The sequence below is a fragment of the Ananas comosus genome, linkage group 1, assembly GCF_001540865.1.
Source record: "Ananas comosus cultivar F153 linkage group 1, ASM154086v1, whole genome shotgun sequence".
NCBI classification, from domain to species: domain Eukaryota; kingdom Viridiplantae; phylum Streptophyta; class Magnoliopsida; order Poales; family Bromeliaceae; genus Ananas; species Ananas comosus.
The window spans coordinates 4,547,263-4,559,983 of NC_033621.1; the positions used below are offsets into that span (position 1 = coordinate 4,547,263).

The 12,721-nt window shown below is 38.1% G+C and overlaps 2 protein-coding genes across 7 annotated transcripts in view; one reads left to right on the forward strand and one right to left on the reverse strand.

Annotated features, from left to right (window-relative positions):
- On the forward strand, nt 501-5,304 carry LOC109706455. 6 transcript variants are annotated; one of them, XM_020227273.1, is made up of 6 exons: nt 501-922; nt 1,803-1,844; nt 1,933-1,962; nt 2,360-4,183; nt 4,273-4,365; nt 5,230-5,304. In XM_020227273.1, the coding sequence occupies exons 1-4, from the start codon at nt 599-601 to the stop codon at nt 2,390-2,392; spliced, it is 429 nt and encodes a 142-aa protein (XP_020082862.1). In that variant the 5' UTR covers nt 501-598; the 3' UTR covers nt 2,393-4,183; nt 4,273-4,365; nt 5,230-5,304. The 6 variants fall into 6 exon arrangements, 2 of the variants coding, with proteins under 2 accessions (XP_020082862.1, XP_020082871.1); XM_020227282.1 differs by having other exon boundaries at nt 508-922; nt 4,062-4,183; XR_002215207.1 differs by having other exon boundaries at nt 579-922; nt 1,933-2,536; nt 4,062-4,183.
- Nucleotides 7,197-12,721, reverse strand: part of LOC109710050 (sn1-specific diacylglycerol lipase alpha-like) — a 10,699-nt gene continuing 5,174 nt past the window's right edge. Inside the window, 6 exon segments of the mRNA XM_020232470.1 lie at nt 7,197-7,629; nt 8,669-8,804; nt 9,406-9,534; nt 9,680-9,738; nt 10,731-10,810; nt 10,813-11,066. Coding sequence (XP_020088059.1) covers nt 7,306-7,629; nt 8,669-8,804; nt 9,406-9,534; nt 9,680-9,738; nt 10,731-10,810; nt 10,813-11,066 — 982 coding nt within the window. The 3' untranslated portion in view covers nt 7,197-7,305.

Sequence of the window (12,721 nt, forward strand, 5' to 3'; positions counted from 1 at the left end):
ATTTGTTGAAATATACCATGGAATTTCAGATTATCTAGCTGAATTCCTAAAAATTCAAAATTACAGCGACATATAAAAGTTTAGAATTTAAAAAATTAGAAATCAACAAGACTCTATATAAAATCATATATTCAAAATATACAAACTGAATTAAGATAAAATATATTTTTGGAAATTTTAATTTTTAAATTGTTAATTTCAAATTTTAGAATTTAAACAAAAGGGAATTAGAAATTTTAAATTTTAAATAAATTACGTAAATTTTTCGCCGCAAAGCGCGGGCCTATACTAGTAATCCTATGAATCGGCAACCCTAACGGAGCCCTCCCCGCAATTCGCGCTCTCCGCCCTCGCGTATGGCGCGGCGGTCCCCCTCCCGCCCACCTCACACCACCCCCCCCACCGGCGATCCCCCCTCCCCCCCCCCCCCTCGGTGCTGCCCCTCCCCCCCGTCTTCGGCCGGGATGGTCCGCTCTGACTTTCCTCCCTCGGGAACGCAGCTGTCTTTCCCCTACGGGGGCAACCCTAACGGAGCCCTCCTCTCGTTTCACGCTCTCCTCCGTTTTGTACGGCGCTCTTCCTCTTTGTCTTCGCCAGGATGGTCCGCTCTGACTTTTTCGTCCTCTCCGCCTTCGCTGTTGTGGTCGCCATCCTCCCTCGGGAATGCAGCTGTCTCCCCGTACAGCGCGGCGTTCCCCCCCACTCTCCTTTCGTCCTCTCTGCGCAGCCGCGACGCCGTGCGGCATGGCGCCTTCCCTATTCTGTTGCCCGTCTGCCTATCCCGTCCGATTTCCGTACAAGCGGGGGTTGCCGTTGTGCTGTCGGCGATATGGGCCGCGTCTTTTCCTCAGCCGCACGTGTTCAGCTGTCCAGTCCGGCGTGGCTCCTCCCTGTGATATGTGGTCAACAGGCATTAATCAAGGTATATATCATGACCTTCTTTTTTTTCCTATCCTGTTGTCCTCCGCGATCGCAGCCCACCTCCCGTAGGGCATGGAGCTCGCGTGCTCTCTCTCTCTCTCTCTCTCTTCCCCTCCTGTGTATGATTTCCTGTGGGGCTTCCATGCGGCTGCTCATCTTTATCCCTCTGTGCTCTCTCTCCCTGATTTCTCCTCTCTTACTGTGCTCTGCTTGCTTTTCCTCTCTCTGGTTATTATAAATACTAAAGAGGCTGGTATTTTTTTTCTCTGCGCATTTCTAGTTCGCCCTGATTTTGAACCCCCTGTTTTTGGAACGTTGTTGCTCTGTCGTTCTTGCCCTGTGGTGCTTTTGAGCGTTGCAACTGATCGATGGGTAAAAACAAGCATTCGGATGCTTCATGATTTCCCTCCCCCCCTCCCTTTTTTTTCCCTCTTATACTTACTCTTATACTTTTTTCCCTGCATGTTGGTGTGTTTGATTCTGTGCAGCAAGTCTGCACATCTGTGGCTCCTAAGGTATTCTGTCAAATTTTTCTCCTATTTATTTGGAACACTGAAGTTTACTTACACTGAAGTTTTATTCTCGAAATTATAGAAGGCTGGGAATTGGTAGAGAAGGCTGGAATTGACGTAATATAATGATTGTGCTTGTCTCTACACTTAAATGAGCTAAATTAGAGAAGGCTGAAAATTTGGAGAGATTTTTTGCAAAAATTTGGCTGCTACTGTTTCCTCCAGTTTGCACGATTGCGCCTCACTGCTGGAACCTCCTCACTCCCTCTCTATCTTCCCCAATCAGCCACCCTCTCTCTTTGCTTCACTGTGATCAAAGGAGCCCTTATGTTATGAATAGTGGGATGTTGTGTTATTTGTATTTGGTAGGTCACTCTAATTAAGAGCATCCGGCACCCCTTAATCCTAAAGGTCTACTTTCTCCAACTTATTTTTGTGGTGGTTCCAACAGATTGTGTTGTGAATTTCTACTGATATTCTCTTTTCCTGTGTTTGCCAGGTTGCCGCAGCGAACCTCTCGGGAATTTTGGTCCGCTCATCTCCTTCTTTCCATTGTGCTCCTTTGCTTCCTACTCTATTTAGTACGATTCCTCTACTTACCACTGCTGGTTCTGACACATTAATGTGTGGTGCTACTTTATTTACTGTGATTTCCTCTCTTATGTTTTGCTGTTAGTACATTTGAGTTGCTATTTTCAAAGTGAGATTTTGGGTGTTGAGTGTTCGATCCTAACTCCCAATTCATGTTTTTTTTATAGAATGTGTTTCTTCTTTCCCCTCCCATTTAATTTTATGTTTTGTTCTTACTGATCTCCTTTGACAGAGAGTTAAGCTTAATTACTTGCCTATACATCTCCTATTTATTGCTTATTTTTTACCTATTTGTTATTTGCTTCTCCCCCTCTTTGTATGATGCTTTTGTTCAGGTGATTTTCCTTGATGAGGTCTCAGTGCAGTGAATGCCTACTTGCTTGCTTCTCTGCCTTCTGTTTGATGCTTCCTTCGTTGATAGAGGTGATGATGATTTCCGCAAAAAAAAAAGAAGAAGAAGAAGAAAGGAACAAATAAAAAAAAATTGTTGACCCCGTTCTTCTACTAAATTAGTTACTGAATTACTTACACCATTACTCCTCCAGTGCCCTCTAATTTTTTTAGTTGTTCGTTGCTGAGCATAATTTGCAGCTTAGCTATTTTTCATGTTGGAGAAAATGCATATATTACTATGTGGTTATCAATTTTGCCCCCTCACTATATTTCTTGCTTATTTTCTCGCTACTCTCCTACATTGCTTCAGATTTTCTACTTACTTTTATTCTGCTACTATTTTTTTTACTAATTATTTAGTAATTTTACAAATTTTTTGTGTAGATAATTTTTTGTTCCCCCGAGGGATATTATACAAATTTTTTACATGACTGGTTTACTATGAGGTTATCAACTTTTCCCCTTTAGATTTTATATATATTTTTATTATGTTTATGATACTATATTTTTCCTTTTTTGACTAATTATTTAGCTTTTTTACAAAATTTTCGCCTAGGTGATTTTTCGTTTCCACGAGGGATATTACACAATTATTGTGCATGGCTAGTTAGTTTTGCACAAACTTGGTTCTTTGGATCCCTATTCTTCTTTTATGCTCTACATGGTATAAATTGATTCATAGAGGCAATGGTGGTTTTAACAAAATGAAAAGAATTGTTGATTACTGTTTACTGCTAATTTAAATCGGACTTTTAAAATTTTCATTGTTTGTTCCTACTTTATACTGAATTAATTTCAATATTACATTGTAGGGTTATCCTTCTGCTGTGTCTCTCTCCTTAACTACCCAATTTTTTTTGGTTGCCTCTATTTCTATGCTATTTGTTCCTCCGGTGCCATCTAATTTTTTAGATGCTTTGTTGCTGAGTGTAGTTTGCAACTAAAATATTTTTCATGACAGAGAAAATGCATACATTACTATGCAGTGGTCAATCTGAGCCTCTTCCAAAGTCGCCTAAAAAGATGCTATGGGTTTTACTTCTTATTTCTTTTCCGCAATACTTCCCGTGCTTACTTTCTCGCTACTCTCTTACATAACTTCTGCCTTCCTATTAACTTTTATTTTGCTACTGTATTTTTCTGCTTCTTTCCCTAATTGTTCAGTTTTTATACAGATTTTCTTCCTCATTAATTTTCTATCTTTGCCGAGGAGTATTATGCAAATTTTTTGCCTAATTGTTTGGTTTTTCTCAAACTTGGTTCTTTGCATCCATGTTCTTCTTTCATGTTTGCATTATATGAATTGATTGATAAAGACAATGATGGTTTCAGCAAAATAGAAAGCTACACGTTGGGAACAAAAAAGGAATTGTTGATTACCCTCTTCTGCTGGATTACTTCAGATCTTTTGAATTTCCATTGTTGGTTCCTATTTTCTACTGAATTACTTTCGATATTACACTATGGGGTTATCTTTTTGTTGGCTTTCTCTCCCTTTAACTACCTGATTCCTTTTGGTTGCCTCAATTTTTGTGCTATTTATTCCTTCAGTGTCCTCTAATTTTTCAAATGCATTGTTGTTGAGATTAGCTTGCAACTTAACTGCTTTTTCATAGTTGAGAAAATGCGTATATTACTATGCAGTGATCAAACCTTCTGTGGGTAGGCTTGGATATAAAAGGTAAACTCTGATTTAAAAATGACAACTCTACAGCTGATATGAAAAATTTAGATGAAGTTCTATTTGCAGAGAGACAATGTCTTAGGTAATAATAATTCAAAATTTTATTCATTCATATTTAAAAGTACTGCAGTAAAACTTTCTTTTTATTTTTCTCTTTTTTTTTTTTCGCAGGTATGCTGATGATGCTCAAATAAGTGAAGACAAAAAATAAAGAATCAAACAAGTGAAGTGAAGACAAATAATAAAGAATCAAATTCCGTATATGTAAGAAATGGAACTTATTTAGAATTATGTTATGATCCAGTTTTTAGCTATATAATTTACTTAGACTTTTAACTTCATGCTTTTTTTAAATCGTTAGTGTACTATCCAATAGTGTATATCAATTGATTTGGTATAAAATTGAGTTCTTCTTTCTTGCTTAAGCTATCCATGTATATATTACTCACTCCTTGCCCACGTTAATAAATTACTGTTGTATTAACTTCCCGCCGCAACGCGCGGGTCCCCTTAACTAGTTAGAAACCTAGAAAGATTGGAGAGAGAGAGAGAGAGAGAGAATATTCTTGTAGACATTTTGGTTTATGCTTTGTGGTGGGAGTAGAGATCGGGTTGCATTTTTCCACCTCCACATCCTCACTTTCTACCTGGGCTATCAGCTAGCCCAGGAACAGAAAAGGAAGATGATCCTTTCTCCTTCCCTCTTCTCTCTAAGTGACTACCCATCTCAACTTCGAAACTTTTTAGTTTTAAAAGCCTTAATTTGAACTTAAACATGCTGATCATAGAACAGATGGAAAGGACATAGATACATTGTATTATAAACTACAAAATTTTTGCGCTCCTCGACAGCAAAACAATTCCTTATTATTTTGCATTGTAAGTTTTTAAAGCCCTTCATTGTCCCACACCATCTATTGTAAGACATCTTTTAAGTAGTACACACCTATCTGACAAGTGAAATTGCTCTACACTGATGATGCTGCAACTACTGATTAACTGTTAAAAATTAGCGCTAAACTTATCTTTTTTTGTTTCTTTTTGTTTACAACATCAATAAGTGTATTTGTAGGAGCCCAATAATCTATTGTTTAAATTGACCTTTTTTTTTTGCTCTTTTTGATTCAGGTTGACTTGTGGCTTATTTTTGGATAGTGAGCCAAGTTGGTACGGACGAAACCAGGATTCAATCACGAGGGATGCCAAAATATATACAAAAAAAATATTTTGACAGATAAATAAGATTTTAACTACTCAAATTTTTAATAAAAAAATTTAGTGATTAGATATTTAATGTTAAAAAAATATTAAATTTATTTCGCTAATTTACACTCGCTTAACTTCTAATTATTTTATTTACATTATTCTAATCAAATAACTTAAGAATTTTACTAAATCTAATAGTAATTTAGTTAAAATTTATTTTTTTAAAATTTTTGTTAATAAAATAATAACAACCAATGACTAATATCTAACAGAACTATTAAATTTAGCATACTATTTTATTTAGTTAAATAAATTAGCTCATCAAAAATAATTAGAAAGTTAATTATTTCAAAGTACTTAATTAAGAGGTCCTTAGCGTATTTTCACCTATAAAACACATAAGAAAAGAGAGAGCTCTATACTAGCACTAAAAACTTTTTACAAGATAGGCCTATATATTTTAAAAATTAACTAAAAATTTATAAGCTACTAAAAAATTATAAAGTAAATATTGAAAAGTGCAAGTTGGGCCACATAGGTATAGTTAGGGGTTAAAAGAAAATAGGTTAAGTGAGAAAACCAGCTTCTCCTCTTTTTCTCCATTATTTCCTTATTTGATGTTTCTCGCCGGAGCAAGAAAAGTGTCAAAGAGGGTCAAAGGTGGTTGGAATTTTGCTAGGTTTGAGATGGGTGACATCTAATCTGCCTCTTTTCCTCTCTTGTGAACATCCATTGTGTTGCGTGCCGAATGTCCCGATCCTTGACCCGGTCAAGTATTCTCCTCGGGAAGGGCGTCGGGATGATGCGCGGCCGCGGATTATGACCCTCGAAGTATGCGCCCACAGAGGATCAAGCGATTAGGCCGATGAGGGATCGGACCAGCCGGGTTCAAAAACCTCTGCAGTAAATTCGCTTCGGCAGGATGAGCCGAATGGAGAAGGGAAGCCCAGATTTCGACTAAAAGATGAGCCGAATGGCTAAACAACTTAAGATCTGATCGGCAGGAAGAGCCGAAAATGACTTTTTATTGATTAGCAAACGGAAAGAGTACAGGAACAGGGGAGTGATGCCCGTAGGGCAGACAGACTCCGAGTATGAGAATAGGAGAGTGATGCCCGTAGGACAGACAGACTCCGAGTATGCTAAATTACAAGAACTACTCCTAGGGAAAGCAGTAAATGCGAGAATAGAAAGATGCAGGAAAATAAAGGTGGTCTTTTGTGCGTAGAGGCGAAGACCCTTTCTTAGGGTGCCGTATGCCCATTTATAAAGTTGCCCTTGCGTTCAGTTATCGTCAATGTACGATCGGCCACTATCTCCTGATTTGTAGGACCACCTTCGGCCGATTGGAACTGCTCATAACCGCTTACGGTTGCTACGCTTTTTGAACAGACGCGGCTCATATCTTCTGGCGCGTTTTATATACTCCCGGTCCACCATTTTGACATGGACCATGGACGTGGTCCCGGCTTGCCAGCTGTCCGCATTGAATTGGCCCAACACATTGTAATGCACTTTTGATTGAAGGTTTATTTAATATTTTTCGCTTTTCCATTATATGTTGTCTTTAGATACTTTTAGTGAAGTTGATAAAATTCATATGTAGAGTTATTTGCGATTATTTTTGTGAACTTTTTATTTCTCCATTCTTGTATTCTACTGTGGTTGTGCGATTTTGAGCGAATAGAAAAACTTTGTTTTTTCAGTTTCTATGCATCGGAGAAAAGCGTGTGCTCGGGCTGAAGCTGGTTATACTTTTCTCTTCATTTGCTTCGTTCTTCGTCGTGATCCAAGTATACTGCATTCGAATACCATTCACTCACCCCAAAAGCTTAATTAGGAAAGGGTTCAATCACATATGGACACAACAAGAATGATTCACACACTAAGATTAACCCAAATTTCTATAATAATACAACACCTTATTCATGTCATCAAAAAGAATGATGTGATTTCATATAATATACAACAAAGAACAACCTCAGATGAACCTAAACTTTAGGAATAGTCCCAGTTATTACAACAACTGATATCAATATTCTGTACACAAGTAAGATCGTCGGATTCATTGGTATTGATTAGAAGTTTCTCCACCATCTCATCCCAATCACATCTCCCACTAGATGAGGAGGAATCACTGCATGATGAGGCTCCACTAATGATATCTCGAGTGGATTCTTCTTCGGAAAGTCTCATTTGCTGTTCCGCGTTCAACCTCGTCGCTATTTCTACCGCATCGCTGCGTTCTCTCGCGAGGAATTGTGTTCTCTCCATGCTTTGATGTGGAGGAGGAGTTGTTGCTTCTTCTCTTTGCTCCATTAACTGGAAATGAGTAATTTGAGAACATTTAGACAAGATCCAAAGTTTAAACCATGAGAATTTCGTGACGAAAACAGTTGAGATTAATTGAGCTTCAACGAAGTGGTGATTGAGTGACAAATTTAAAGTACAGAAGGAAGGTGCAGCGAGGACGCTTGTGGAAGAAGTTGAGATAAAATTTGAAATAGTCTCACTACTTATAAACAGCAATCGAATCAGATAAGAAATTGCCTATTCTTTTCCTCGGCGCCACCACATTAGCTGCGTACTACTGCTTAGTGATCCGCGCTCCGTCGTCTCTCGCACTTCAATCCCCTTTGTCCAGTGAGCTGCAGGCTTTTCTTGATTTCAAGTACTATGTTTTTCTTTTGGAGGGTTGGATTGAAGTATAAGATGAGACCAGGATCAGATCACTAGGCAGTACACTGGCTGGTTTGATGCACCGTTGGCAGGTAACAATTTCTCCAATCAGTAATTGTTGACACATAGCTGACACAAAGACTATAAACATACTAAAGAGATTACACTTTTTTTTTGTTTTTTTAAGGCCCCTGATATGAATGAAGCAGGTTGAGACTTCATGTCCCTACCTTTCTCTCTCTCTCACAAAAGAAGAAGAAGAAAAAGAAGAAAATGCCCCTCATATTCTCTCTTTGAAAGGTCCCTAATATTCTCTCTCTCAAAAACAGAAAAGCTTCAATTCTCTAATCACAGATATTGTTGTCCAGTAATTCTCATTCATGCTAAACGAAGTTCATACAGAGCAATCTGAAAGTGAGCAATTCCTAAACAGTATTGAGTGTAAAAGAAAGAAAAAAAAAAATTCCACTGTGACCTTTGGATGATGATATTTTGAGAACATACACCCTAAAAACAAATATGCATCTCTGAGGAGCATCAGTAAAAGCACTTCCCGTATGCTGCTTCGAGTGATAAATTTACGACATCAAATATATTTGTGCGCGTATGTGCACGCACCTGTTCTGGGGCTTGAGGTGGGGGTGATTTGAACTGAGAAAGGAAGAGTTTTTGGTATACTTACTTCCAAGGCCTTCTGTGCTTCGCGCTCTGTCCAAATAATCCCATGATCAAATATAGCATTACATGACAGCACAATATGCTCAAATCTGCCTTCGACAGGAATCGCTGTTCTCACCTCCGGTGGGAATCTACCACATCTGCACAAGTAATGAACCACCACCGAAGTATTTTGTCATCTAAAGAAGGGATACGAATGTACTATAGCAATAAATTGCATATAGGAATCATCCTTATAATCGTAACTAACATGAAAATTGATTTCATTCAGGAAAAATCAGCAAAGTTAGAGAATTTATTTGAGAAAGGAAAATGCCGGTTAAGTTGACGCAGCATTAAGGAAAGATTCGATTTGACCATCCAGTAAATGTATATTCAGTTCGAAGTTGATGTAATAAATCATGTATTATGAGCAAGGTAAGCTGCAAAGAGAACTAATAGGATCGGACAGATAAATAAGAGATATATAAAGAGAATTTACAATATCTAGCAGACGAACGGAACTAGAATACTTTTGATAGTAAAGGAATAGTATTGATCCAAGGGCTGCAAAGTTGATAATAAACACTATTCATCTACTATCAATAGTATTCTAGGTGAACTCCTGGCAGATAATTATATGAATAAATAATTTATATAAAAGTTCTGCGCTCCTGGATGTCTTGCATTTTACTCTTTAAACCAACTAGCTAATACTATCCAAATATTTCAGCGTAGTACTGCTAAAAGCCTGAAGCATACCTGCAAAATTTTCGCTCGACGATATGAAACATTCTACCCGGAGCATAAAGCCTAGTTGGGTCCTTAAGCTTTCTTTCTTCTGATGTAAATGTGTCTCTCATGCAAACAAAGAACAGTAAGCAGGGCAAGCTGCGAAAAGCAATAAAAGATGGATTACCATGATGTTGTTTTATAATAATCACATATATTTGAACGGATAAACGCAAACCAAAAGAAAATGATAATATGGAGGCCCTTCGCATAGCGGTAAAAGATCATAAGATGTAGTGATTACCAGAAGATAGATCCAAAAATATACTGCAAGGGAGTCAGAGTTCTTGGCAAGAAATCATCCTGGAATTCCATAATTGTGTGTTAGCACACATAATGATTAAGCGGCAACGTCATAAGCATGGAGACAACAAAGTTCACACAATTACGACGATACAGAGAAAGTCAAATATTCAAAACACATTTAAACATCAGGTACATATACTTCAAAAGGGCGGTAATTTTACAGTAAATATGATGAAAAAGAGCAAGATGAGAAGAAAAGTGACAACTATTAGATCCCCTGCAAAACTGATCCGAACGATAGAAAAGTTAGAAACCTTAAAAACTTTAGATGCCTAAATTCAAGAGCTACATGTGAATACAAATGATTCAACTCAAACATTATGTGATCACTTCAGACATAAAAGTTTTGCATGCCAAATATGCTGAGCACTTAAAAAGTCAAGAGTGCTATGTGTGAAAGCTAGGGAAACTTCAAACTATGCTTTGTTTCGAATACAAAAATGCATTCCAACTAAATCAGCAAAGCTAACATCGATTCTGCAGTAGATCATCGAAACTAACATCGATTACACAGGGAGGTTAAGCTATTAACTAAATCAGCAATGAATGTTTAAGCTAACAAGTTATTCCCCCTGTGCTTTTCAAGGGATCATATTATGCAAGGAACATAATTGATCTTATAGAAAAATGAATGTTTTACTCCATAATCCGAGAGAACAAGGAAATATTATTCTTTACTCTTCTTCAGAATAGCCATGCCATTGTCAATTTGTGCTTTTAGATGAGTTTTTAGGCCCATTTTCGCACTCTTCTGGTTCTGTTTTAACCGACAGTATTCTTAGCATAATTTTTGACAAATGACATACTTTGAAGCTCACGCTGTAAAAGAAAGAAAAAGTAGAAACTCTAATTTGTTTCTTATGATTCTACAAGTGAGAAAAACTGGAGGCATAAATATATATTAATATAATGCTTCAGCAAATAGCAGTAGTCGGACAATACTTTCGCAAATAGTACAATATACGAAAAAATTGAGGTATCTGACTTGCCTGCAAAACAACAGAATGTATAACATCCGCATACTTAACCGCGAGGTCCAACGACATGCACCGCGGCGGTGCCACTGCTAGCACCGGACCCGATTCCTCGGGATTCCCCCGAACCGGTCTGGGTGGTTCACAACCAGTGCCGCTGCGAGTGCTGCCACGCCCGCCCCAAGTGAGTGCCCCACCAGCACAAGTGAGTAATCCTCCCCTCCTTCCTGGACCAGCCGGCTCAATGTTTCGCCCTCCCTGTCGAGCAACCAAACTGCCGCCCGGAACAGACCCCGGTGTACGAACCCGCCGTCAAACGGGTGGGACCCCGGTGGGTTGTCAAGGAGAAGCCTGCAGCCATAGTTGCAAATCCGGCATTCAGATTAAATACAGACAAATATTCAGTAAAAGTTCAGAAAATCATAAGCAATAGTTGGGATGAAATTGGTTATGAATGTAGAATACTATAAATGCATGAAAGTATAAAATTATTATGTAATCATTCATCTTTCATCATTTTTAAATACAAAACACCCAAGTTTTGTTGTCAGTTAATAGGCTATCCAAAGTTTTCACTTATTGTTATTTACAGATCAGCAAAATACTCGGAGAAATATATATTCAAAAAGGTCAGTTAGTAGGTTATCCATAAGTATCCGATGACAACTTATTCAGTATGAAGTTTTTTCTGTGTAATTGAAAAGCAGGGTTTGATTTTTTACTTCTTGAAAGGTTTTGGCATCTATGATTTTGTAAGATAGTATTTCTCTCCTACGAGGTGATTTAATTTATTTTGAAGAATACCTCACAAGGTTGGATATTATTTCATTCTAGACATTTGACCATACTCCTAACTTTACAATCACAATAGAAAATTTTCTGATCGAATGAAATATCGCTAAACAACTTATTCTAACATCCAAACACGACTGCCGTGGAGTATTCGGAAGATGAGGGTGTGATTAGATGTCTAGAGTTGAATATCATATTTGATTTCAAATTATTTTTTCAGAATAACATAAATCGGTTCGTGAGTGAAATCGTACTAAATAATCGTAAACGCCAGGACCTTCTAAACTGGAAATGCGCAAGTAGTAATTATTGAACAACCAAAATAAATAAAATAAAACAATGACTCCAGAATTAGGTTGTAATAGCGGAGAGAGTTGTTAAATTTTATGAAACAATCGTTATTCTCAAAAGCGTAAACTGATACGGAACGGTGTTTAAATATTCTTATATTTAACACATATTTTACTGTGCGGATGAAGTGGACTTGAATTATATGAAACACTTTTTGCTATTGGCACGACGTGAACTTGAATTATATGAAAGAAAATTAATAATGGTAGGCATTTGACGTGACTCGAACACAGGACTCTCTGCTCCGATATCCTGCTAAATTTTATAAAACGACCGTGCCTGTAGTCGGCGTTGCGGACGAGATCAAGGCCGCGGACGGCGAGGACGAGCTCGCGCAGCCGACGCACACCGCGCACTCCACCCCGCACGACACCGACATATCTGTTCTCGTTCGCCGCAACAACAGTAAGAATAATAATAAGAATAGGAATGGGCGTCTGGGGAGAGGGTATAATAATAAGAATAATAATAAGAATAATAGTAAAGGGTGGGGTTTACGAGGGGGTTGAATGGGAGAATCGTCATGGAATTTGAATTCAAAGAAGCGGATTACGGATTCTGGAAGGAGGAGAGGAGGAGGACGAGGAGTAGGAGTTCAAGCAAGACAAGGAGGCGCGTAAAAAGTATTCGGAAGAAAAGAAGCTTCCGCGGGTGAGGATATCCGGGAGAATATTTGACGATCGAAGCTTCCTTCTTCGGATGATTTGGGAGACATGTGTCGGTTGAAACTATGAACTACTTAAAAATTGGAGCGACCAACTGCGCAGAACGCAAGTGGCAAAGATTTTAAGGCTTCGTTTGGTATTGCGAAAAAATTGCGTTACATGCGGTGAGAAACGATGATAGAAAAATATCCCGTTTTA

Coding starts and splice junctions, on each gene's coding strand:
- LOC109706455 (XM_020227273.1), top strand. CDS start 599: ATGGTCCGCTCTGACTTTTTCGTCCTCTCCGCCTTCGCTGTTGTGGTC. Junction 923..1,802: donor GTCAACAGGCATTAATCAAG/GTATATATCATG, acceptor TGTATTTGGTAG/GTCACTCTAATTAAGAGCAT. Junction 1,963..2,359: donor CGAACCTCTCGGGAATTTTG/GTCCGCTCATCT, acceptor GCTTTTGTTCAG/GTGATTTTCCTTGATGAGGT.